At 44.8% G+C, this 27,587-nt stretch overlaps 1 protein-coding gene across 2 annotated transcripts in view; it reads left to right on the top strand.

The window, feature by feature from the left end:
- Nucleotides 1–27,587, top strand: part of ARHGAP35 (Rho GTPase activating protein 35) — a 144,164-nt gene that overhangs the window by 54,038 nt on the left and 62,539 nt on the right. The window contains exons 2-4 of one of the 2 annotated variants that reach the window (XM_039465871.2): nucleotides 911–1,039; nucleotides 4,270–8,138; nucleotides 22,487–22,631. In XM_039465871.2, coding sequence (XP_039321805.1) covers nucleotides 4,458–8,138; nucleotides 22,487–22,631 — 3,826 coding nt within the window. In that variant the 5' untranslated portion in view covers nucleotides 911–1,039; nucleotides 4,270–4,457. The remainder of the gene's footprint in view (nucleotides 1–910; nucleotides 1,040–4,269; nucleotides 8,139–22,486; nucleotides 22,632–27,587) is intronic. The other variant, XM_039465872.2, reaches the window with a different exon arrangement.

Raw genomic sequence — 27,587 nt, 5'->3', positions numbered from 1 at the left:
CTCTAAAGACATTGTGAAGTCTTGGATATGCCCTGTCTCCTACTTTCTCTTTCTTCTGGCCTTCAGATCATTAAATTTAGTGACTCAGCTAATTTTTTTTTAACCCACCTCTTAGAAAAGTTGAATGTGTTTGTGACCAAGCACTTAAAGTTATTTCCTTTAAAGCAAGTGTTTGAGACGTTTTTAGATTTATAACAGTCTTTGTTTACCGTGTAATTCAGTCCAATTGAGGAACCAGTAAAACTGCATTATCCAGACATCAAAGCTAAGAAGAGTATACTTACACCAAGAAACTTATTAGGTTTCTAACAAGTGGAAAGTTACCAGGTGTCCCAAAATTAACCACTTGCATGCCAGCTGATTTTCATTTTTTGTATCTGTTTTAGTGATCAGCAGCATTCTGGGTTTAAAAATGTCAGTTGTGGCTGGGCACAGTGGCTCATGCCTATGATCTCAGCACTTTGGAAGGCTTGAGGCCAGGAGTTTGAGACCAGCCTGGGCAACATGGCAAGACCCCATTTCTAAATAATAATAATAATAATAATAATAATAATAATAAATTAGCCAGGTGTGGTGGCTTGTACCTGTAGTCCCAGCTACTTGGGATCCTGAAGTGGAAGGATCACTTGAGCCCAGGAGTTGGAGGCTGTAGTGAGCTATGATTACACCACTGCACTCCAGCATGAGTGACAGAGCAAGACTCCATCTCATAAAATAAAATAATCGGTTCTGCATTCTTCAGAGTTTTGCTTTCTTTAGCATTCTTCAAATAACTAAAAATATGCCTTTAAAATATAAAAATAACCAAGGTATTGGATGGAATAATACATTTTAGTTCATTTCAAAATGGAGCCAATATCTTTATTTCTTGAGGTTTGAGAGCTGGTGTTTTGTTCTGTTTTTCCCTCAGATTTCTGTGAAGGGGAAGATATTAGACCCAGTTTACAGAGAATAATTGAGTCACAGACAAGGGATGACCTGCCAGTTGCATGCAGCAGTCACTTCAAGTAGGACCGATGCTACCAAGTTGCATTTCAAGGTTGGTGACCTTAAGACCTGACAGATCCTGGGGTAAGGAGTTGATAGAGAAGGACTCTGTCAGATGAGCACCCTAGACTTCCTTAACCCTTCATCAGCAGTCCTGTCTGAGGCTCTGTTAAACCTAAGTGTCTTCATGGATTGAAACAAAATTATATATGTGTATTACAGAGTAATTGATTTTGTGCAGATATTTCCTGTTAGGTATTTCAGAGGATGTGTGTAAACATGCTTTAGATATTCACAAGCATCTTGTAATTTTGTTTATGTAAGCAATCACCTAGGAAAGTAGAGGATGGGGAAGGTTTGTTTTTCTTTGCCGTGGATACCCTGCTTGTTCCTGCTGAATTCTAGAACATGGCGTCTTTCGGAACATGCCATTATCGGGAGGCAATTGCCTACAGTCATTAAGATTTCTCTTTTTAAAATGGTCAGTTTTTGCATATTACATCTAGTCACATGTTGTTTCCATAAAAGGTTTGGCTTTCTGGGATATCGGAAGGAAGCTATGGATGTTTGGAAAAGGTCTGTGACCTTTTGTGAGGTTATCATCACAGGGGACAATGGCACTCTCCCATTCATTGCTCCCTGGTGTCAGTCAGAATAATGCATGGTGGTCTGACTTCCGGTGGCATTTGTTATGCAATAGGCTAACAAAAGCATATTGAAGTCATGGCAAGGCTAAGTTCCTCCAAACGTAAATAAGATTCAGAAGAAAATTGCTGTGTTCATTTGGCTGCAGGTTCAGTGCTTGCATAGTTGTATTGGAGTATATAAGTAAACTGCAGTACAGAATAAACTGTCATAGCCAGAAGACCATTTGTGTGGAGACAGTCAAAAGACTATAGTCGTTCTACCGATTTCAGCTGGAAAGTTGCTAAGGACTGTAAGCCGTAACAGTTTGTTACTTAAGCTGTTAAAACTTTAGGTCCTCTAAGGTGCCATGTTTTGGCCACATTCTGTGGTCCTCCATAGCCTTCAGGAAAGAATCCAAACTCTTAAAGTGGTTTGATCCGGTCCCTGATTCCTTGCTAATGCATCTTACCCATTCTTTCCCCCGACACACTTTGTTCCGGCTGGTTCTCCTAGCTGGCTGTGCATTTTTTCAGGGAGGGAAGGATCTTGCACACTCTGTCCCTCTGTCTTAAATGTGCTTCATACTTCAGGTCTCACTTGAAATGGAACTTCCTACAGAAAGGCTTTCCTAAATCTAAAAGGCTGGGCTTGGGAACCCTTTAATATGCTGAATAGTCATTTAGTTATTGATTCTTTCAGTAAATATTTGTGTCAAGCTCTGTGTCACAGGCTGAGGACACAGAAGAGAACTAGGCAGGGGATGGGCCTCACAGAGCTTGTGTTCTTGTCAGGGAAACCATCCTGTATTTACACCCTGAATTTTTTTTATTTGGAAATAATTGAAAACTTATAAAAATAGCACAGAGGAGTATCCTATATGCTTTACCCAGATTCATCTATTGTTTTTCAATTTACCACCCCATTTGTGTTCTTACTCTTTCTATATGCATAAGTTTTGGACTGGGACCAGTCATATACATTATGGCCCTTCCCTCCAAAATACTAAGGTGTGAATTTCCTAAAAGTGGCGATATTCTTTCACATGATAGCTATTTATAGTTTTACACTGATAAAATATTTTATTTTGGGGGGTTTACACTTCCTGCGTTTCTTTTTTTTTTTTTTTAAATCTTTTTTTTTTACTGTGTTAAAATACACATAACAAAACTTGCCATTTTAATCGTTTTTAACTATACAGTTCAGGTATTAAGTTCTTTCATAATGTTATGCAACTATTTCTGTAACTCTTTCCACCTTGTAAAACTGAAACTCTGTACCCATTAAACAGTAACTTTTCATTCCCACCTTCCCCCACAAGCCGCTGACAACCACTGTTCTACTTTCTGTCTCTATGAGTTTGACTTACTCTTAAGTACTGTATATAAGGAATCGTATAGTGTTTGTCTTTTTGTGACTGGCTTATTTCACTTAGCATAATCTTAGCTCAAGATTCAACCATGCTTTCAGAATTTCCTTCCCTTTGAAGGCTGAGTAGGCCAGGCGTGATGGCTCATACCTGTAATCCTACCACTTTGGGAGGCCAAGCCAGGCAGATCACCTGAGCCCAGGTGTTTGAGACCAGCCTGGGCAACATGGTGAAACCCCGTCCCTACTAAAAATACAAAAGTTAGTTGGGCATGGTGGCACATACCTGTAATCCCAACTACTTGTGAGACTGAAGCAGGAGAATTTCTTGAACCCGGGAGGCAAAGGTTACAATGAGCCAAGATCGCACCACTGCACTCCAGCCTGGGTGACAGATCAGGAATCTGTCTCAAAAAATGAAATAAAATAAAAATAAAGTGTGAATAATACTATATTGTATGTATACATCACAGTTCGCTTATCCATCCATGTGAAGGTGGACACTTTGGGTTGCTTCCATGTTTTGTTGTTATTTTCTGTTGCCTAGGCTTGAGTGCAGTGACGTGATCTCGGCTCACCCCAACCTTCACCTCCCAGGTTCAAGCAATTCTCCTGCCTCAGCCACCCAAGTAGCTGGGAATACATGTGCTTGTCACCACACCCAGATAATTTTTATATTTTTAGTAGAGACGGGATTTCACCATGTTGGCCAGGCTGATCTTGAACTCCTGACCTCAGCCACCAGCCTTGGCCTTCCAAAGTGCTGGGATTAAAGGCGTGAGCCACTGCGTCCAACCCAGGTTCCTGGTTTTTTGCTTTTTTTTGTTTTTTTTTGCAACGGGTTTATAATTCATTATCATACTTAATTATTTTGCCAACCAAATTGTCCCAGAGTTGGCCAGTGGGAGCCCCTTCAGGCCGGCTCCTGTGTCCTTGTGAGATGCTCCATTATTTTTTTCTTGGATAAAAAGATGTTCCAGGCTCGTCTTATTCCTATCCTACGCTGACCTTGGAATCAGCCCTTTTTCCAGGGAGCCTTCACACCCTTGTTTTAGCACTTAGCACAAAAAAACCTACCTACTTAAGTTTTCCTCCATTGGACTAGATTGTACCTCTCTGAGGACACATTGATAAAAGTCTTATTTGCTTTCACCCAGCACAAGGCCTGACATATGAGATGTTTACTAAATACTTGTTGAATAAAAAATTGATTTTTACTGTAGTTCATTGATTAAAATTTGGTTCTAAAACTATGATGCTGATGCGTTGTCTTTTTTTTTTCTCTTCTAGGAAGAAATGTTGGCTATTTGGCGATGAGAAGTGGCGAACAGTGACCATACTGGTATACGACACTATGGGACCTGGCGTTTCAGCTGCATGTCCAGCCCACCCCCACTAATAATGTAGGAAGCCGTCTGGTCCGTTGGAAACACTAATCTGATCTCGGAAGTGGCCGATTGTGGCAGGATGTGTCGACGATGATGATGGCAAGAAAGCAAGATGTCCGAATTCCCACCTACAACATCAGTGTGGTGGGATTGTCTGGGACCGAGAAGGAGAAGGGCCAGTGTGGGATTGGAAAGTCTTGTTTGTGCAACCGCTTTGTGCGCCCAAGTGCTGACGAGTTTCACTTGGACCATACCTCCGTCCTCAGCACCAGTGACTTTGGAGGGCGAGTGGTCAATAATGACCACTTCCTCTACTGGGGAGAAGTTAGCCGCTCCCTGGAGGACTGTGTGGAATGTAAGATGCACATTGTGGAGCAGACTGAATTTATTGATGATCAGACTTTTCAACCTCATCGAAGCACGGCCCTGCAGCCCTATATTAAGAGAGCTGCTGCAACCAAGCTCGCATCAGCTGAAAAACTCATGTACTTTTGCACTGACCAGCTGGGGCTGGAGCAGGACTTTGAGCAGAAGCAAATGCCAGATGGAAAGCTGCTGGTTGATGGTTTTCTTCTTGGTATCGACGTTAGCAGGGGCATGAATAGGAACTTTGATGACCAGCTCAAGTTTGTCTCCAATCTCTACAATCAGCTTGCAAAAACAAAAAAGCCCATAGTGGTGGTCCTGACTAAGTGCGACGAAGGTGTTGAGCGGTACATTAGAGATGCACATACTTTCGCCTTAAGCAAAAAGAACCTCCAGGTTGTGGAGACCTCAGCGAGGTCCAATGTAAATGTGGACTTGGCTTTCAGCACCTTAGTGCAACTCATTGATAAAAGTCGGGGAAAGACAAAAATCATTCCTTATTTTGAAGCCCTCAAGCAGCAGAGTCAGCAGATAGCTACAGCAAAAGACAAGTATGAGTGGCTGGTGAGTCGCATTGTGAAAAACCACAATGAGAACTGGTTGAGTGTCAGCCGAAAGATGCAGGCCTCTCCAGAATACCAGGACTATGTCTACCTGGAAGGGACTCAGAAAGCCAAGAAGCTGTTTCTCCAGCACATCCACCGCCTCAAGCACGAGCATATTGAGCGTAGGAGAAAGCTGTACCTGGCAGCCCTGCCATTAGCTTTTGAAGCTCTTATACCTAATCTAGATGAAATAGACCACCTAAGCTGCATAAAAGCCAAAAAGCTCTTAGAAACCAAGCCAGAATTCTTGAAGTGGTTTGTTGTGCTTGAAGAGACACCATGGGATGCCACCAGCCACATTGACAACATGGAAAACGAACGGATTCCCTTTGATTTAATGGATACCGTCCCTGCAGAGCAGCTGTACGAGGCCCACTTAGAGAAGCTGAGGAACGAGAGGAAAAGAGTTGAGATGCGAAGGGCATTTAAAGAAAACCTAGAGACCTCTCTTTTCATAACTCCCGGAAAACCTTGGGAAGAGGCCCGTAGTTTTATCATGAATGAAGATTTCTACCAGTGGCTGGAAGAATCGGTATACATGGATATTTATGGCAAACACCAAAAGCAAATTATAGATAAAGCAAAGGAAGACTTTCAGGAGTTGCTTCTGGAATATTCCGAATTGTTTTATGAGCTGGAGCTGGATGCCAAGCCCAGCAAGGAGAAGATGGGTGTCATTCAGGACGTGCTGGGAGAGGAACAGCGATTTAAAGCGTTACAGAAGCTCCAAGCAGAGCGCGATGCCCTTATTCTGAAGCACATTCATTTTGTGTACCACCCAACAAAGGAGACATGCCCCAGCTGCCCAGCTTGTGTGGACGCTAAGATTGAGCACTTGATTAGTTCTCGGTTTATCCGGCCATCTGACCGGAATCAGAAAAATTCACTCTCTGACCCCAACATTGATAGAATCAACTTGGTTATACTGGGCAAAGATGGCCTTGCCCGAGAGTTGGCCAATGAGATTCGAGCTCTGTGTACAAATGATGACAAGTATGTGATAGATGGTAAAATGTATGAGCTTTCCCTGAGGCCAATAGAGGGGAATGTCAGGCTTCCTGTGAACTCTTTCCAGACGCCAACATTTCAGCCCCACGGCTGTCTCTGCCTTTACAATTCAAAGGAATCACTATCCTATGTAGTGGAAAGTATAGAGAAAAGTAGAGAGTCCACGCTTGGCCGGAGGGATAATCATTTAGTCCATCTCCCCCTGACATTAATTTTGGTTAACAAGAGGGGAGACACCAGTGGAGAGACTCTGCATAGCTTAATACAGCAAGGTCAGCAAATTGCTAGCAAACTTCAGTGTGTCTTTCTGGACCCTGCTTCTGCCGGCATTGGTTATGGACGCAACATTAATGAAAAGCAAATCAGTCAAGTTTTGAAGGGACTCCTGGACTCTAAGCGTAACTTAAACCTGGTCAGTTCTACTGCTAGCATCAAAGATTTGGCTGATATTGATCTGCGAATTGTCATGTGTCTGATGTGTGGAGATCCTTTTAGTGCAGATGACATACTTTTTCCTGTCCTCCAGTCCCAAACCTGTAAGTCTTCCCATTGCGGAAGCAACAACTCTGTTTTACTTGAACTACCAATCGGACTACACAAGAAGCGGATTGAACTGTCTGTTCTTTCATACCATTCCTCGTTTAGCATCAGAAAGAGCCGGTTGGTTCATGGGTACATTGTTTTTTATTCAGCCAAACGTAAGGCCTCTTTGGCTATGTTACGTGCCTTTCTTTGTGAAGTGCAGGATATTATCCCTGTTCAGCTTGTAGCACTCACTGATGGCGCCGTAGATGTCCTGGACAATGACTTAAGTCGGGAACAGCTGACTGAGGGGGAGGAGATTGCTCAAGAAATTGACGGAAGGTTCACAAGCATCCCCTGTAGCCAACCCCAGCATAAACTTGAGATCTTTCACCCGTTTTTTAAAGATGTGGTGGAGAAAAAGAACATAATCGAGGCTACTCATATGTACGATAATGCTGCCGAGGCCTGTAGCACCACCGAAGAGGTGTTCAACTCCCCCCGGGCAGGGTCACCGCTCTGCAACTCAAACCTGCAGGATTCGGAAGAAGATATCGAGCCATCTTACAGCCTGTTTCGAGAAGACACATCACTGCCTTCTCTGTCCAAAGACCATTCTAAGCTCTCTATGGAACTGGAGGGAAACGATGGGCTGTCTTTCATTATGAGCAATTTTGAGAGTAAACTGAACAACAAAGTACCTCCGCCAGTCAAACCAAAGCCTCCTGTTCATTTTGAAATTACAAAGGGGGATCTGTCTTATTTAGACCAAGGCCATAGGGATGGACAGAGGAAGTCTGTGTCCTCTAGCCCCTGGCTGCCTCAGGATGGGTTTGATCCTTCTGACTATGCTGAGCCCATGGATGCTGTGGTGAAGCCAAGGAATGAAGAAGAAAACATATACTCTGTGCCCCATGACAGCACCCAAGGCAAAATCATCACCATTCGGAACATCAACAAAGCCCAGTCCAACGGCAGCGGGAATGGTTCCGACAGTGAAATGGACACCAGCTCTCTAGAGCGAGGCCGCAAGGTTTCCATCGTGAGCAAGCCCGTGCTGTACAGGACGAGATGCACCCGGCTGGGGCGGTTTGCTAGTTACCGAACCAGCTTCAGCGTGGGGAGTGATGATGAGCTGGGGCCCATCCGGAAGAAGGAGGAGGATCAGGCATCCCAGGGTTATAAAGGGGACAATGCCGTCATTCCATACGAAACAGACGAAGACCCGAGGAAGAGGAACATTCTTCGCAGTCTAAGGAGAAACACTAAGGTGAGATACCAGTCTAGGATGAGTCGGAGCGCTATGTACACGGGCTGCGGCTGCGTGAGGGTTGCTTGATGATGGTGATTTTTCAAAGACAACCTATTCAGGTAAAAAAAAAAGCTGCCCTCTGTGAGTGTTTGACTTAGCATAAAAAAGCAGTGCCTCAATTCCCTACTACTATTGGCAGCTCTCAAGTAGTTAGGACTCTGGATAGTCTGAGTTGTTGTCTAAAACAATAGTTAATTAATTAGCAAAGTGAGCAGATAACACAGAACTTGTCATTATCTTGACAAGTAGCCAAGCGCAGTGACAATACACTTGCTCTTCCTTCCACTGAAACACCAGAACCCAAAACTGCTTGCTGCAGTCTCTTCACTGCTAAGCATTTTACATTTTACCCATACATCTCTTCAATGATCCTTTCCTCCCTTACTGAGCTGTAAAGGCGCTGCATTTCAGATTGGTGAAAAATGGGATGATGACTTGCACGCACAAATCAGTGACAAGTCTTGGAGTACATAAATGAAAACAGAGAAAATTACCACTGAGAGTTACAAACCTGTCCTGTATTTGTTAAATTGGAATACCATCCAGCTCTATGATTTTATCTTCAAGGGAGTTGTTGCTGCTATCAGTTAGAAACTTGGGTTTTATTTCGGGATCACCAATGGGGCAGGGATGGAAGAGGAAAAGTTAACTGTATATAGTACAAACATCGGGCCTACTCGTCACATGTAGAGGCAGGAGCAGATGAAGTCTCTTATCCTGTGTAGAATTGTAGTTTGTAGTTTGCAGGGCAGAGAGCTCCTCTGTCCCCTTGGGCTTAGGCTTTGAGAAAGAAAAAGTGCTTCTCAACTTTGTCTTTTTTTTTCCATTTGAAGTAGGGAGAAATACTCTTCTCCCCACCCCCAATTGCCAAAGCTGATTTAGAAATACTGAAATACTCTTTATATAGGCCAGGCGTGGTGGCTTATGCCTGTAATCCCAGCACTTTGGGAGGCTGAGGCGGGCAGATCACTTGAGGTCAGGAGTTGGAGACTAGCCTGGCCAACATGGTGAAACCCCGTCTCTACTAAAAAAGTACAAAAATTAGCCGGGCGTGGTGGCAGGTGCCTGTAGTCCCAGCTACTCAGGAGGCTGAGGCAGGAGAGTCGTATGAACCCGGGAGGCAGACGTTACAGTGAGGTTGGAGCTTGCTGCAGCCTCCGCCTCCCGGGTTCAAGCAATGCTCCTGCCTCAGCCTCCCAAGTAGCTGGGACTACTGGCACGTGCCACTACGCCCAGCTAATTTTTGTATTTTTTTTTTTTTTTGAGACGGAGTTTCGCTCTTGTTACCCAGGCTGGAGTGCAATGGCGCGATCTCGGCTCACCGCAACCTCCGCCTCCTGGGTTCAGGCAATTCTCCTGCCTCAGCCTCCTGAGTAGCTGGGATTACAGGCACGCGCCACCATGCCCAGCTAATTTTTGGTAATTTTTTAGTAGAGACGGGGTTTCACCATGTTGACCAGGATGGTCTCGATCTCTCAACCTCGTGATCCACCCGCCTCGGCCTCCCAAAGTGCTGGGATTACAGGCTTGAGCCACCGCGCCCGGCCTAATTTTTGTTTTTTTTTAGTGGCCAGGATGGTCTTGAACTCCTCACCTCAGGTGATCCACCTGCCTTGGCGTGGCATGAGCCACCGCGACGGCCTGTGCTGACTAATAATGAATACCATAGGCATCCTCTTGTTTGATTTTCCTTTGCCTGGCTTTTCTACGTGGAGTCCTTTGTCTGCCTCCAGTGCTTTCTCCTCCAGAGGTTGTTAGGAGACAGACCTGCGGAAAGCACTGCTGATTTAGGAAGCCAGAAAACAGCCTGACCTGCCTCCACTATTTTCCCAGAACCCACCTACTTAATGACACTGGAATCCAAACATTTTGAGCATTTCTTCTCTTCCTCCTCCTCTTCGAATGAAGACTGTTGCCAGAACAGCTTAAAAAATGCTGACAGTCTTGTAATTTGTGGGGGTGTTTGCACACCTGGGAATTAGGAAGGTGGCATAATAGCATAGTGAAATATAACCATATTCTGACTGCTAGCTCCATTTTTAATACTTACTGAATGATGCTTTAAAAACACATTTCCACGCAAGCCAAGCTTTCAAGAGTTACACACCATAGTGGAGGCTCAGCAGAAAACAGCTGGTCACAGTGCATCTCTGAGATGGCTGTGTTCATGCTGGTAGTGAGCACTTCCTAACCTGAGACTTCCTTCCCCGGGTTGCTGGGTCAGCTGCAAGAAGTGGTCGGCTTCCGGTCTGTCTTTAGCTATGTGGACCACACCTCTTAAGTCAAATAAAATGATACTTCTGGCCCAAGATCAGTAGCGTGCCAGAAGTCAGTTACGGAGTATCCTTTGGAAAGAGTGACTAGAAGGTGAAATTTTCTTTAACTGCCCTGGGAAATGGTGCTTTGAAATGAGGTTGGTTGCTTTGTTATCCTAGTGCAGAGATGAGCAAATCCTTTGCCCCTAGAGCAAACCTCCTAGTGAAATTGCTGCAGTTGGGAACACAGACTGGCACTTGTTTTACTGGAAAAGCAAGATACCGCCAGGGCCAAGAAGGCCAAGTCAGCCCCTGTGTGGGGGAATCGGACGTTGATTTTTATTGGCATGACGAAGCAATACAATATTTATCTGAAGGGAGGGGGCAGCCAGGGCCTCGGAGTTCAGTTGGTAATGGAAAATACACTCAGTACCTCTTGCGTGCCAGACACCATGGGGAAGTGGCACAGACCCTTCTTGCCCAGACCTCAATCCCCAGTTGAGGCAGTAAGACCTACACAGCTACTGAAAAGCGGTGGCCTGCCCGGGGAAGGCTGTGTGTAGGCATGCTGGGGTAGGGTGTAGTGCTTAGGAGCTCAGGCTCTGGGAATTCGGGCTACGGTCAGCTCCAGCTCCTCCACTTCCTTACTTGGACTTTGGGCACATGAGTCACCTCTCCACATTCTTTCTGCAAAAGAGGGAGCACCTTCCTGATCAGATGTGAGAAATGAACACCAGGCATAGTGCATGCTGGATAGGCGTCAGCTGTCATCATTCAACTAGACGTCGCAGAACGAGTGGAACTGCGGCAGTGGCATGAGGTGAGGAAGGACTTGAAGGTGGAAATATGCGTGTTGTATTCAGAGAAAGGAGAACGCTTGTCTGAGCTAGCTGTGGGCTTGCGGGGCCAACATTATCCATCCCGCGGGTGGAAGTTTTAACCCCATGTGTTACTGAGCTGCTTTCTTGGTACTTACCCTAGCAACTGCCCTAACAAAAAAATGCTATGCTCTGGGTACCAATGTGATACAGAAAACAATCACTCAGTGCTCTTGGCCGAGTTGCTAGATTAGGTCTTTACTGTAAAACTGGAGTCAGAGTGAGGGAATCGCTTTCATTTCTCCTCATGAAAGTGTAGACTGTAAAGCTCACTCTCATTCTGGGTGCTTTTCCCAGCTGAACCATTTAGCAACCCACCCTCATAGTGGGAGCCTTCCGCACTCAGCTGAATGAAATTGAAAATCTACGATTGCACTTCAGCGAGGCCATGAATAGTGGCTTTGTCTGTAAAGAGTTGTTGTTGCACATGGTCTCTGTCTCCCAGTGCCATGCGTTTGCAAAGACGAGATCAGGATCGGCAGGGTCTTATTTTAAAGCCAAAAAACAGGCTGGGGAGCCTTGTTCCACAAAGTCTGCCTTTTGGGCATGCTGAAATGGCTGCATTCGGTGTGTTTGACTATGGACTTAAAGAGAAGGCATTATTGGCTATTTACCCTTCTATCTGATGTGTTCTTATTTTGGCGCTTAAAAAAAAAAAAGACAAAACAGAATGATAAAGAAAATCTTTCACCCACTGCAGCAACCACATGACAAGACAACCTATTGAAAAGCTAACCAATTCAATCATGCATTGTTTGGTCTATAAGGCACCAAGTAACCAGTTTGACAGTTTGTGTCCCCCCTAGTGAATTGGCTTATTTCATTGGATTCAGTGAATTGGCTGGTTGTTGTGGCTTTGTGTGGACACAGCTCTCATTTTGTGAGGCCTAGAACGGAGTTAAAGTTTCTAGTGTGAATAAAAACCAGCTGGGGAATTGGACTGCTTGCCCCCCTGGGAGGGATGTTGCGTTTTGACAGACAAGCTGAATGTGATGAAATATGAGCTCTTTGTAACCTGCTCAGGAAGGACTCTCAGTGTGTGCTTCAGAAGTGGTTAGTCCTACTCAGTGAGCTTTGAGACTGAATATATACCTTGGTTTTAAAAATGGGGCGGGCACACTGACTTGACCTTGGATTTTCTGTTTCCTGAAAAACTTGTGTCTTTTAAATGAGATACTTTTGTCTCCAGAGCACAAGTTCAGTCATTCTTTTAGAAAGGAGACATTCAGTTCAGCGTCTGGACACTTAGTGAGCACTTGTTTTATGCCTAGGTGCCCTAGGTGTGGTAGTGACGTGAATCGAGCTTACAGTCTTGGGGATGTTAGGTTTTAAACATGTACTTGCATGCATTTTGAGTATTACTAGAGGGAAGGTACGGGATACTAAGGAATTGTGTAACAAAGGAGTTTAACCAACGCTGAGGTATCAGGAAAGCTCCCCAAGGAAATGATATTAATTAAGGCTGAGACTCTTGAAGCATGAGGGCAAAGTCAGTGAAGATGGAAGCTTCGTGGAGCTGAAAGAACTTGATGTGTTCAGAGCGTTCGAAGAAGCTTAGCGTGGCTGCTGTGGAGAGGTGAGGGAGACCCAGGCCAAACAGAGGGCTATGGCTACCACGCGAAGGGTTCTGTGTTTTTGTGCATTTATTGAATACCTACTGTGTGCCAGGTACATGCTAGGCATCTTCACATCCATGTTTTATTTATTCCTCCTCCCAGTGTTAATGAGGCGATGTTTTGCATCCTTGTTTTAGAGGTGAGTGATTCAACGAAGGCTCAGAGATTCAACACCTTGCCCCAGTTGGTATAGCTATTGAGTGGGAAAGCTGAGATTCTGAACCCCAGTGTTCTGACTTCCACTTCCTGGGTATTTTTATAATCCATTCTGCGGAAAAGTTGCTAATACTCAACTGTCAGGTGCCTATATTTAGACCACTCAATAAGTCCAGTCGATTTGTTCATTCAGACAAAGGATCTTTGATGATCTGAAAAAATCCATTTCTCCTCACTGCTCCCCAGAACAGCACGGGCGGGGCTGTTTGTTTCCAGCTTCCGAGCCTAGTTGAGTAGAGGACAGAAAAGGCGTGGAGACCTTGAAATGGCAACGGGAACTTTGAGAAATTGTTTCGAACTGGTGTCACTCGATTCTCAGTTTATTTTAAGCCTGAAGAACTTCTGTAGTGTGTTTTTGGTGAATAAAAATAGACTATCTTTAACTATCTGCCTTAGCTGACAGCACACCTGTTCTTAAAAAAAAAATTACAATAGGCAACCTAAATCTGTTTTTCAAAGAACAGGGAATTGTGCTGATGCCTCACGGAGCCAACTCGGTCTCCTCCACCACCTGGTGATACTGAAACACCTTTGTGGGGACTTAACATTATTCCAGCTTTAGTCGGGAATCACCTTTGCTTATAAGGCAAAGGCCTGCCGAATGGATTTTATCCAGCATTGGAGAGAGGCAAGCAGATGAAAACTGACCCAAAGCGCTGGAAATTCCAGATTCAGTGTGTTTTGAACTTGAGGCATGTGTTCATGAAAATGGGCCTGGAACTAGTGGGCCTTCCTCACTGTTTGTCTCCCAGTCACACTGGCCATGAATTGTCTGCTCGGGGGTGGACCCACGGTCACCAGACTTTCACACCTTTATAAGCAAAATGCTATTGTCTAAGCTGGGCATGGTGGCTCACACCTATAATCCTAGCACTTTGAGAGGTCAAGGCAGGCAGATCACTTAAGGTCAGGAGTTCGAGACCAGCCTAGCCAAAATGGCGAAACCCCGTCTCTACAAAAAAATACAAGAATTAGCCAGGTGTGGTGGCAGGCACCTATAATCCTACCTACTGGGGAGGCTGAGGCAGGAGAATCACTTGAACCCGGGAGGCAGAGGTTGCAGTGAGCCGAGATTGCACCACTGCATTCTAGCCTGGACAACAGAAGGAGACTGTCTCAAAAAAAAAAAAAAAAAAAAAAAAAGCTATGGTCTGGATTTAGTTAGGTCCTGCAATCGGATGACATGCCTCCGTTTCTTTGCCCATTATTTAAGAGGATTAGGGATGTCAGGAAGGCCAGGACTTTGTTCTACTTCCTGTTCATCTCTAAATAAAGATGCTCCAAGATGGCGAATGACTTGAGTCACAGTATTAACTGCCGGCTTGAAGGAGACCATAGCTAAGCATTTGTGCTTTAATAATAGATTTTACCAACGAGAATACTCAGGTTTTCTCTTAAACTTGGGCGTTGAATTTTTCCAAGCCAGGAGGGGGAGCACTGGTTAACCAAGAATACATTTGGAGCATAAGCAAATAACTTAATTGAAAAAATCCTTTTGAAACTCTTTTGGAAATAGGAGGGAATAATTGCCAATCAGAAAGGCACGCTGTTGAATACTGAACGCAAGAAAGTGGTTTGGGGAACAGCTGCAGTAATGCCACTTACGGAATCTTCCCGATTTTCTGAGACTCTACTAGTTATAGTTAGTCCACAGTATGCCACCACACCACTTGGCAAGACATGAGTGTGACCCTCTGGGACTCTGTGTATTGATTTCACTCTCATCCTCATTCAGATGACACAGTCTCTGTTCCACATGACATTCTGTATATGGTGTTACCCCATTACTCATTTTCTTTTTTCACATAAAACATTTTTTTCAAAAATTCTTTGAAGGTGGGCTCTCGCTATGTTCCCAGGCTAGACACAAAACTCTTGGCCTTAAGCAGTCCTCCTGCCTGGGCCGCCCAAAGTATTGGGATTACAGGCACGAGCCACTGCATCTGGCTGGTGTTAACTGCTTTAAAAAAGGCCAGACATGGTGGCTCACGCCTGTAATCCTAGTACTTTGGGAGGCCGAGTTTGGCAGATTGCTTGAGCCCAGGAGTTTGAAACTAGCTTGGAGAACATGGAAAAACCCTGTCTCTATAAAAAATTAGTCAGGCATGGTGGTGCATGCCTGTAGTTCCAGGTGCTTGGGAGGCTGAGGTGGAGAATTCAACTGAGCCCAGGGAAGTTGAGGCTGCAGTGAGCCGTGATTACACCACTGCACTCCAGCCTGGGCAACATAGTGAGACACTGTCTCAAAAAAACAACCAAAAAACCCAATACTGATGCCAAGTTCCCCACCACCCGACTCTGCTTTCAGTCCAATTAAATCAGAATCTCTAGGCCTGGTGTCCAGGCACTTAAAAAAAAAAAAAAAAAAAAAAGCAGTGAATCCAACCAGCTGGGTTCTGTTTTTTATTTCCTTTATTAGATATGTCACCAAGCATTTAAAAGGTTTAAAAGGCTATACTAGATGGTACAACTCTAGTAACCATATTTTCTGACCCTAAAATCTGGTTAAGTAACTTCATATATGTAAGATTGTTTATGGAGACCAAAAGAGAATATTTGAAGTTGACAGTGTAGGGTCAGTAAGTAGCTCTCCCTGCTGTTCCCACAGAAGATAGAATATTCTTTATCCGAAAAGGGTAGCTGACCTCTCCTTTGGAGCTATGGGGACTGCCCATGTGCTGTTAGTCAGGTCACTACCTTTTTCCATGGTTGCGTAGCTGGTACTTGTTCATGTGGTACCTAGATCAGCTTTGTTTCTTGTGGATATGTCTTCTGTTACCAAATAGATTGGAAGTTCATTGAGGGCAGGAGACAACTATGGTCCTAGTATTAGCTCTGCTGCTAGTTTGTTATGTAGCCTTGAGGTAATTCATAAATTCATTAAAAAAAAAAAAAAAAAAAAGCCAAGACTTGCCTTCTAGGAACTTAACCCAGTAGAATCTTTGTTATTTGTGTACGTGAATGACCATACCTCATTCAGGATCTACAGAGGGAATTAGGACTTCATCTGGTGGTTTTTAAAAGGCTCATGATACAGTACTGCCAAAGTATGAACAAGGCCTTCTGAGCCTCACCTCCTCACACACTAGCATGAACAGCACAGTATAAGGAAAAAAGAGAATCTGTACCACAGAGACGGTCTGCCTCTCAGCTAAATTTGACAAAAATAGAAAAGAACAATTGCCCAGTACATTATTGGAAACTGTGTTCAGCAAATGTGTTGAGGGCCCACTGCACATCAGGCCCTGGAACCCAACCATCTTCGCAGCTGATAGAAAGCCCTTCTCTTGGCTCTTACCTATCCCTTGGCCTCCATTCTACTCTTTTTCTTGCCCCAGTGGACTTGGACAGGGCCTGTGGAGTGGGCTTACGGCCCAGTGAGGAGCAGAGGCAGTGACAGACGTAGCTTCCTACTCTGCCACAGTTGGGAGTTTCCTCTTTATGCCCTTGTGTCTGAAAAGCTGAGGGACCAGAGGTCGTTTCCAGGCACCATTTCTCCCCAGTGCACCACTGGCATAAACTATTATTTATAAACTTTGCCACGGTTAGCATCAAGACCAAAAATCGGATGCGTTTTTAAGGAAACCGTGAGGTACAAAGCAATGGACTATGTTTATTTTTTAAAATTCATCTAAAAGGCCAAGGGGAAGGTGTTTTCAGGCTGGCCCAGTCCTTGGTGTATGGCAGTGGCATTTCATCGTGGAGGAAATTGATCATGCAGGGGAAAGAGCATGGGGCTTTGGCGTTCACAGATCACAGCACACTAAGCGCTGGGTGTGAATCTCCGTGAGTCTCTGTTTTCTCAACTGTGAAATGAGTCTAAATAACCCTTACCTTGCAGAGTGATTATGTGGTTTTGGATAATTGTGCAGAGTGGCTACCACCATGCCTAGCTACTCCTAAGGAATCTCTATTCCATTTTTGACCCAGTTGGATTCTAAACTTAGAGGTGGCCAGGTATGGTGGCTCACACGTATAATCCTAGAACAGGCGTCCCCAAACTACGGCCCGCGGGCCGCATGCGGCCCCCTGAGGCCGTTTATCCGGCCCCCCGCCGCAATTCAGGAAGGAGCACCTCTTTTATTGGTGGTCAGTGAGAGGAGCACAGTATGTGGCAGCCCTCCAACGGTCTGAGGGACAGTGAACTGGCCCCCTGTGTAAAAAGTTTGGGGACGCCTGTCCTAGAACTTTGGGAGGCCAAGGCAGGTGGATCACAGGAGTTCGAGACGAGCTCGGCCAACATGAGGAAACCCCGTCTTCACTAAAAATACAAAAATTAGCCGGGCATGGTGGCTTACACTTATAATCCCAGCTACTTGGGAGGCTGAGGCAGGGGAATCGCTTGAACCTGGGAGGCGGAGCTTGCAGTGAGCCAAGATTGCTCCACTGCATTCCAGCCTGGGCAACAGAGTGAGACTCCATCTCAGTAAAAAAATAAATAAATAAACTTAGAGGCACACATGTGGAGATTGTTCTCAAGAATCAACTTCCTCTGGCTGGGTGCTTTTTTCCCCGTTTGGCCTGCTAATAAGTAAGTGCCTCCAGAAGAAGATAGATGTTGGGTGGTGTCACTTTCTCCTCTTCAAGTACCTGCTGCTGAAAGTGCACCCAATAACTCCCTAAAGAGTGACACACGTCTGACTGGAGGCATGAGACATCTGGCAGGCTTCCATCTCAGGAGAATGGCATTCCCGTCAGAAATATGCCCAGTAACCCTTCAGATGCCTGAAGTGTTCGTTCTATCAGCAGTCTGGCTCAGCTCTTGGCATGTACCCCAAACTCTGATTTCCTTACTAGGAAGGTTTAGAATTAGTTTTGCAAGAGCTCCAATTTTGTGACACCCTAGGGAGTTTTCAGTTTTCTCAAGGAGGTATTTTGAAATTCTGTAAACCAGAGGTCGTTTAAGTCTTTAAAAAGAGGGAGTGAGATTGAATCCATGTCATTCAGCAAGGAGGTGGGGTGCTGCTACAAAAGCTTACCCTCCACATCCGCTGTTGTAAATGGAAGGGTTGAACTAAATCTTGGACTCTTTGAGGTGAAAGAGATGGGGGCAGTTGTCTCAGCCTTCCGTCTCTCTTATCGCTCCCAACGTGACCCTTTGGAGCCATACAAAAGAAGCCTGCTCCATAGTCAATAGGTAGCTCTATAGCTATTTGAAAATAGCTATCAGAGTGCCCCATTCTTTCCTTTGCCAACTTAAAGTTCCCTGGTATTTTATGTGAGTGGATCTTTATGACTTTTAGAAGTCCTCCAGATAATCATTGATCATTGTGCCTTTTTTTTTTTTTTTTTTTTTTTTTTTTGAGACTGGGTCTCCCGCTGTCACCCAGGCGGGAGCTGGAGTGCTGGTTCACTGCAGCCTCTACCTCCCGGGCTCAAGCAATCCTCCCACTGTAGCCTCCTGAGTTGCTGGGACTACAGGCATGTGTCACCATACCGAGATAAATTTTTTTGTATGTTTTGTAGAGACGGGTTTCACCATATTGGCCAGGCTGGTCTCAGACACTTTAAGCGATCTACCCACCTCAGCCTCCCAAAATGCTGGGATTACAACCGAGCCCGGCTAGTATGCTTTTATTCACCTATTCGGTCATCCATTTATTTATTCTTTCCTTACCAAGAATTTTCACTAGATTATAAGCTGTGATGGTTAAAAGCACAGGTTTTGCAGTCATACAGATGTAACTTGGTCAAGTTCCTGACTTTCTAGGAGTTGCTTCTATAAAATGGAGTTCTTTTTTTTTTTTTTTTTTTTGAGACGGAGTTTCGCTCTTGTTACCCAGGCTGGAGTGCAATGGCGCTATCTCGGCTCACCGCAACCTCCGCCTCCTGGGTTCAGGCAATTCTCCTGGCTCAGCCTCCTGAGTAGCTGGGATTACAGGCACGTGCCACCATGCCCAGCTAATTTTTTGTACTTTTAGTAGAGGCGGGGTTTCACCATGTTGACCAGGATGGTCTCGATCTCTTGACCTTGTGATCCACCCGCCTCGGCCTCCCAAAGGGCTGGGATTACAGGCGTGAGCCACCGCGCCTGGCAACTAAAATGGAGTTCTTAACAGCCACAAATCTTTTGTGAATCTGGAATGCTTGTAAAGAATTTATGCTGACTGGGTGCAGTGGCTTATCTGTAATCTCAGCACTTTGGGAGTCTGAGGCACGAGGGTCCCTTGAGCCCAGGAGGCCAAGGTTTGCAGGGAGCTATGATGGCGCTAGTGCACCCTGGGTGACAGAGTGAGACCCTATCTAAAAAAGAACTTATGCTAGGGTCTAGTACGTAGAAAGTATTCAGTTGATGGAGGCTAAATTTCCTGGCTAAGTTAGATTGTTAGAGGACACCAGCATCATCTTGCTCCTAGGGTTGAGAGGGTGGGGAAATAGGGATTAAACTTTGTGGTCTGTTTACTAGAACCGTGATTAGAAGGCTTTAAAATGATTAGGAATAGCTTCCTTGCAGCTTCCTTTCAGTTCCGTTTTTATTCCGTCACAGCAGTTTATTTGGAAGCCTTGGTTTTGTTGAAGAACGGTGCTGTTAGTTTTGATAGGCATATCCTGCAGGATTTGAGGTTGTTAAAAACTTGAATGACAGAAGATGGATGAATGTGATTTAAGTACAGATGCTCTTCAGTTATTCAGATTATACAGCTAACCTTTTAAACTCTAAATATAAAAACTTTTCGACTTTTAACCTTTTAAACTTTTAAGTAAAAAAAATTAAGAAATCTTTTAATGGGGGGAGCTTTGCTTGAATCCTTGTTACCTGGTTGCAACAGTGTGTGAAATAGAGGCACTGAGCGTTTTTTTTGTTTTGTTTTGTTTTGTTTTCTCGAGATGGAGTCTTGCTCTGTCGCCTAGGCTGGAGTGCAGTGGTGCAATCTTGGCTCACTGCAACTTCCACCTGCTGGGCTCAAGAGATTCTCCCCGCCTCAGCCTCCCTAGTAGCTGGGATTACAGGCACCCGCCATCATGCCCAACTAATTTTTCTGGTTTTGTAGAGACAGTTTCACCATGTTGGCCAGGCTGGTCTCTGACTCCCGACCTCAGGTGATCCACCCTCCTCGGCCTCCTAAAATGCTGGAATTTCAGACATGAGCCACTGAGCCTGGCCAGCCCTCTTATTTATTATTTTGAGACAGGGTCTCATTTTGTCACCCAGGCTGGAGTGCAGTGGCATGATCTCAGTTCACTACAGCCTCGACCTCCTGGGCTCAGGTGATCCTCCTACGTCAGCTCCCCAGGTAGCTGGGACTATAGGCGCACACTGCCGCACCAAGCTAATTGTTTTTATATTTTTTTGTAGAGATGGGGTTTCACCATATTGCCCAGGCTGGTCTCAAACTCCTGAGCTCAAGCGATCTACCCACCTCATCCTCCCAAAGTGCTAAGATTATAGGCATTAGCCACTGCACCCGACCTTAAATTCTTTATGTTATACTTCATATAAGTAGTAGAGAGACAGTATAGACTGGTTAAAATATTTCCTGTAAAGATGTATCATACATCATTAATTGGCTTTTCCTTACTTCTTTGGTAAAAAGTCTGAAGTCAGAGCCTGTTTGCTTCAGTCTATAAGGGGAGCAAGCAGCAGCCATTCCCCCAAACCTGGGAGGCTATGCTACCACTTTATGAGGAGTGGGTATCTCACAGTGGGTGGGGACAGGCTTTATGGAGTGCATGGTTCGTCCCGGGAATCCCAGAATCCATTCACATTATAACATTCTCCATACTGAGTCAGGTAGCAGGCTGAATGAAGATTGGATTGTCATTGCCTTTGGGTGGTCATTTGAAGTAACGTCACCCAGCAGCCCAGAAATGGAATGGTCTTGCTCTTTCCTTGTGTACATTTTATTCTGATCTTTTTTTTTTCTTGCTACTTGTTGACACAGGAAGTTCACAAAGAATCTCAGACTAAACAGGAAGTGATTTTTTTTCAGTGTAAAGGGGTACTAGCAGGATGGGCAGGAGAAGGAGAGGGAATAGGTGGCCTGTGGCCTGGCAGCTCGTTGTTTCCTTCAGTGGGTTTTATGTAAAATCCCTAAACACTTTAGGTTTATGGGCTGTGCACACTTCTAAGTAAATCTGCTTTTCTAAATTGGTTTCATCAACTTGAAAATGAAACTGAATTGCTGGAGATACATCTGGGTCTAATTTACCTTGATCCTGTTTGGTTACTTTTCCCTTTTTAGTGGGTATTTTAACAAAAGGCCAAAATTTCAAGTGTATTTCTTTGGCTTTAGGAAATTTACCATTTGTTTAGAGTAATTTTTCTCTATTTAAGGTTCAAAATAAAAAGATTGAATCCTTTTGAAGCAGAGGATTTCAGTGTTAATCATGTTAACGAGCGTAGGCTTTGGAGAAAGACCTTCCCGGATTTGAATCCGAGTGCTGTCACTTAGTAGTTGTGTCATTTAGGCATTAGGTTTAAAAGAAATAGTATTTGGCAGGCTGGGCAATATGAGACCCCCATGTCTCCAAAAAAATTTAAAAATTAGCCTGAGTGCATGCCTTTGGTCCCAGCTTTGGGAGGCTGAGGTGGGAAGATCGCTTGAGCCCGGGAGGTTGAGGCTGCAGTGAGCTGTGGCCACGCCACTGCTCTCCAGCCTGAGCAACACAGGGAGATCCTGTATCAAAATGATGAAAATAATAATAATAATAATAATATCTGGAACTTACTCTGTACATAGTAAGTTCACAAGTGGTTGCTGCTGCTGCTGCTGCTGCTGCTAGTACTTCTTGAAGAAGGTGACTGGGGAAAAAATAGGCAAAAAAATACTTTGTCCTGTTAGTTGACTTTGCTTTTTCCTAATGTGGACACAACTGAGAATTAACCCCAAGCTAATGTATCGAAAGACATTCTCATTTGGGGCTATCAGCCCTAGCAGAATGCCTGAGCTCTTTTCTAGAGACAGGAAATTATCTGTTTTCCATTTCATCTCTTTAAAAGATTTTAGCCATCTTTGAGTATGAATCGTCTATTATCCTTGTAGGGTGTTTGGAAAACTTCCTGTTTACTCCAGTGCATCCCTGGTAGAGGATGTAGATAGTCATCGTATTGTTATTTTATTACATAAACATGGCCTGCTTCTTATAAACATCTTTGTTCTAATAATGTGGTCTCATATTCAAGGTGTGACTATGTGGCGGCTTTCTGGCATCTTATGTGATATTCGGAGGCCAGAAGATAGAAAATTAGTGAGACGTGCCAAGCAAGTCTTTCTCCTCCTCCTGGAAATCTTTCTAGCAGTTTTTATATCACTGCTTCCCCTCTGGAACCCTTACTGATGTTTCAGTTACATGTTGATACTCACTTTGTTTTTGTGCTTCCTTTTCTCTTTCCTGGACAGAAACCAAAGCCCAAACCCCGGCCATCCATCACAAAGGCAACCTGGGAGAGTAACTATTTTGGAGTACCCTTAACAACTGTCGTGACTCCAGAGAAGCCGATCCCCATTTTTATTGAAAGATGTATTGAGTACATTGAAGCCACAGGTAAGAGTGTTACCTCATAGCAGTTTATACCTTTCACTGTCTGCAGGATGCTTACCGGAGGGCCAAGCCATCTGGAAATTCTGGAATCAGTTGTTGAGTGTGAGATGCTCTTGGAGAAGGAGCTGAGCAGTCACGACAGCTGTCAGATGTGTGGATTCTCCATTTGTGTGCAGTTTTGAGGCGGTTGTGGGGCATTTCTTAGGCCTTGGCCTACAAAGGAGCCGTTCTACACTCAAGGTGGCAGCGGTGGCTACTTGGGTGTTTTCTCTGTGCTCTGTCACCCACCAAAGCATCAGCACTCTGTCAGTTGCCTGCCCGCCTGTGCTCCCTGCAGGTCTGCGAGCTCCTTGAGGGTTTTGCTATCATTGTGTCCTCGCTACTACGGTGGATACATAATACATTTTGGTTCAGTAAAATGAGTACAGCCCTCAGCATTGATCAGGCGCCTGAGGCTCATGTATTGATGGGATTTTTTTCTGAGGTAAGAAAATGATCAGGATGCTTGGGATATCTAACGGTTCTGTAGCTCTTCTGACAACTTGATGCTATTGCAAAGGTAGACTGTCTTGGAAAGTTTTTTGCATTGCTCTTGAAATAATTAAGTTTTACTTGTGTTGAAACTGTTTGCTTTATTCATTTAGAGATTTCATGTCCCTTTGGCCTTCCTGTTTCGCTAAGGTGGGTTCTTGAGCATTAGGAATTGGGCTCAGGAACACAAGCTTAAATTAATTTGAAACTGAGGTAGGGATGACAGCCTTGCCATGTGTTCTTTCTAACTGATGTTATCCACAATGGTGTTAAGTATCATGTGGTGTGGACAGCCTACTGGGCTCTGCTGATAATTTCACCAGCGTTGTGTGAAGCTGAGTGACATTGTTCATATTTCATATTTACTTAGGATATTGCAAATCAGGGAAGATAGCTTTATTCTTTTTTTTTTTTTTTTTTTTTTTTTTTGAGTTAGAGTCTCATTCTGTTGCCCAGGCTAGGGTGCAGTGGGGTGATCTCGGCTCACTGCAACCTCTCCCTCACAGGTTGAAGTGATTCTCCCACCTCAGCCTTCCTAGTAGTTGGGATTACAGGTGCCTGCCACCGCACCCGGCTAATTTTTGTATTTTTAGTACAGACGGGGTTTCACCATCTTGGCCAGGCTGGTCTTGAACTCCTGACCTCAGATGATCTGTTTGCCTTGGCCTCCCAAAGTGCTGGGATTACAGACATAAGCCACCATGCCCAGCTGAAGATAGCTTTTAAGTTGAAGCTCACCAAAGACTTTATAGTTATTTCCTAGGTTTTCTCTGTGGCACCCCAGGCTTGAATCTCAGTAAGCACTTTGCATAATCCATTACCAATCTACAGCTTTGTTTAGTCCATTCTGTACCCAAAGCCGTTTCTCAGTGTCCATCTTTTTTTTTTTTTTTTCTTTTTTTTTCCTGCTGTAGACACAAGGGTCTCATTTATTGCCCAGGCTAGTCTCAAAACCCTGGCTTTAAATGATCCTCCTACCTTGGCCTCCTAAAGTTCTGGGATTACAGGCCTGAGCTACCATGCCTGGCTTCAGTGTCCGTCTTTTTTTTTTTTTTTTTGAGACGGAGTTTCGCTCTTGTTACCCAGGCTGGAGTGCAATGGCGCGATCTCGGCTCACCGCAACCTCCGCCTCCTGGGTTCAGGCAATTCTCCTGCCTCAGCCTCCTGAGTAGCTGGGATTACAGGCATGTGCCACCATGCCCAGCTAATTTTTTTTGTAACTTTTAGTAGAGATGGGGTTTCACCATGTTGACCAGGATGGTCTCGATCTCTTGACCTCATGATCCACCCGCCTCGGCCTCCCAAAGTGCTGAGATTACAGGCTTGAGCCACCGCGCCCGGCTTCAGTGTCCGTCTTTTTGACACTGGTTTTATATTAATTTCTTTCTTCATCTCTCTCTGTAAAATGGTTGAAAGTTGCAAGTATGATATGCACCTTTACATACATACATACATACATACATACATACATACATTTATTTATTTATTAGGCAGAGTCTCACTCTGTCACCCAGGCTGGAGTGCAGTGGCACAATCTCAACTCACTGCAACCTCTGCCTCCCAGGTTCAAGCAGTCTTCCCACCTCAGCCTTCTGAGGTGTGCACTACCACAGGCATGCACCACCACACCTGGCTAAATTTTTTTTGTATTTTTAGTAGAGACGGGGTTCACCATGTTGACTAGTCTGGTCTTGAGCTCCTAACCTCAAGTGGTCCACCCACCTTAGCCTCCCAAAGTGCTGGGATTACAGGTGTGAGCCACCACACCCAGCCTGTACCTTTACTTTCAAATACTTCAGTGGGTATTTTCCAAAAACATTTTCTTGTAGAACCACTGTGCATTTATCAAAATTAGGAAATCAACATTTATCTAGTACTAATCTGTCTGAAATCTAATCTACAGACATTTTCATTTCATCAGTTTTCCCACTAATGTCCTTTATAGCAATAGACAAAACACTGTTTTGGTCCAGGACCACGTGTTTCATTTGGTGGTCAAATTTCTTTAGTCAGTTGGGTTCATCTGGAACAGTTGGGTTCATCAGTTTTTCATGACCTTGAGAGTTTTAAAGAACACAGATCAGTTCTTTTGTAGGGTATTCCTCAGTTTGGCTTTGTTTTCCCTTTTTTTTTTAAATTATTTTTTTATATTTTTAGTAGAGATGGGGGTTCCATGTTGCCCAGGCTGGTCTTGAACTCCTGAGCTCAAGCAATCCACATGCCTTGGCCTTCCAAAGTGCTGGGATTACAGGCATGAGCCACCGCGCCGGGCTTTGGCTTTGTTTTTGTGATCAGTTTTTGGATTTGCCCTTCTGGCAGACGCCGCAGGACACCAATGCTGTGTCCTTCTCAGTGTATGCCGTCTGGAGGCTTGTGATGTTGATGTGTGCCATCCCTGGAGCTGTTCTCTTTGATCACTTGGTAAATCTGGTATCTGCCAGGCTTTTCCACTGTGAAGTTACTCATTTCCCCTTTGTAATTAATACATTTTATTGTGGGGAGATGCTTTCAGACTCTCTAAGTAGCAGGTTTCTCCTAGTACTTCCACCCTCAAGTTTTGAGCATCCATTGATTTCACGACAGTGATCACTATAGTTCCTCTAACTTGCTCATTTTTCCTGTACTTATTAGTTAGCACTCTCTTGTCGGGCAGGGCTTGCCCTTCCCAAGGGGAGCCTTTCAGTGGTCTCCCTGAGCCATTCACTGCACTAGCAGCAAGTGCTGGACTGTTCCCCACATGCCCTCTAACTGAGCGCAGCCGTGGGCCTGACCTAACCTTGCTTCTCCAGCTCTTAAACTTCCCACTCAGCATGATACCTTTTTTACATCCAGTGATGAAGTGATACTTCCCCTTGCTGTTGTACTTGTGAATCCTTTCAGCCACAAAGACCTCTTCCATGCGCCCCCAGTCCTCCAGCAGCCATCATCAAGCTGCTGCTTCTCTTAAAGCTCTGTTAGACTGCAACACTGTCCAGCCTGTCCCAGAACACTTGGAGCTTCAGGGTCATCTCTGACACATCTGATGAAATCCCAAGTCTGTCGGTTCTGCTTTGCCATGTCTTTGCTCTGTCCTCTCCACTTCATCTCTGCTGCCCACCATCACCCACCTTCTCAGTCCATTCTGTGGATATGACTGTTCATCTGCTGAAAACCCATCCTTGCTTCCTTGCTGCTCACCAGATGCAGGCCACACTCATAACCCTCCTGCCTGGTCTCAGGAACAGCAGGACTGTTGCCGTGCGTTGTCCCCTACCTTCCTTTTTTTTTTTTTTTTTTTTTTTTTTTTTTTTAAGAGACAAGGTTTCACCGTGTTAGCCAGGATGGTCTTCATCTCCTGACCTCGTGATCCACCCACCTCGGCCTCCTAAAGTGCTGGCATTACAGGCATGAGCCACCACGTCCGGCCCCTGCCTGCCTTCCCACCCTCTCCGTTTTTTCCTCTCTCTCCCTCCCTTCTTTTCTGTCTTTCACCCCTTTCTTTCAGTTTTATATTGCTTCAAGCATTAATTTTAGAATAGTTCTGTAAGAATGCAAACAATATATCAGAAGGATGTGAACCAAGCAGAATTTCTTAGTATTTCTCTGCCTTAGGGCATGTCTCTTACATGGTTTAAAATTTGTCCCCCACTCCTCTTTGCCTCTCGAACTTATTCCTCAAGAGGCTCCTACCCCTGATAGCAGTTTGAATTTAACTGCCCTGGCAGTTCTTCTCAGCCAGATTTCACCTTCCCAAAAACAGGATTCTCTGTTCTCCTTATCTCCCTAGAGCCCAATACAGCATATACAGTAATTGATGATTGTAAATTAGCTGGGCATGGTGGCGTGTGTCTGTAATCCCGGCTACCCTGGAGGCTGAGGTGGGAGAACTGCTTGAGGCCAAAGGTTCAAGGCTGCAAGTGGGCTGTGATCACGCCCGCCGCTGGAGTGCAGTGGTGCAATGATAGCTGACTTGCAGCCTCACCCTCTGGCCTCAAGCTGTTTGAATAATTGGGACTACAGGCACATGGCACCATGCCCAACTAATTTTTGTATTTTTTTGTAGAGACAAAGTCTCACTTTGTTGCCCAGGCAGGTCTTGAACACTTGGCCTTAAGCAGTCCTCCCATCTCGGCCTCTCAGAGAGCTAGGATTATAAGCATAAGCCACTGCACCTATCTCTTAAAAAAGGAAAAAGGCCAGGCACGTGGCTCACAAATTGGAGACCAGCCTGGCCAACATGGTGAAACCCCATTTCTACTAAAAATACAAAAACTGGTTGGGCGTGGTGGCAGGCACCTGTAAGCCCAGCTACTCAGGAGGCTGAGGCAAGAGAATCACTTAAATCCGGGGGACAGAGGTTTCGGTGAGCCAAGATCACGCCACTGCACTCCCGCCTGGACGACAGAGTGAGACTCCATCTCAAAAAAAAAAAAAAAGACCATGTATTTC

The sequence above is a fragment of the Saimiri boliviensis genome, chromosome 14, assembly GCF_048565385.1.
Source record: "Saimiri boliviensis isolate mSaiBol1 chromosome 14, mSaiBol1.pri, whole genome shotgun sequence".
Lineage (NCBI taxonomy): Eukaryota > Metazoa > Chordata > Mammalia > Primates > Cebidae > Saimiri > Saimiri boliviensis.
The sequence above is the reverse complement of the archived record's forward strand: the minus strand, read 5'-3'. Positions and strand labels throughout refer to the sequence as shown.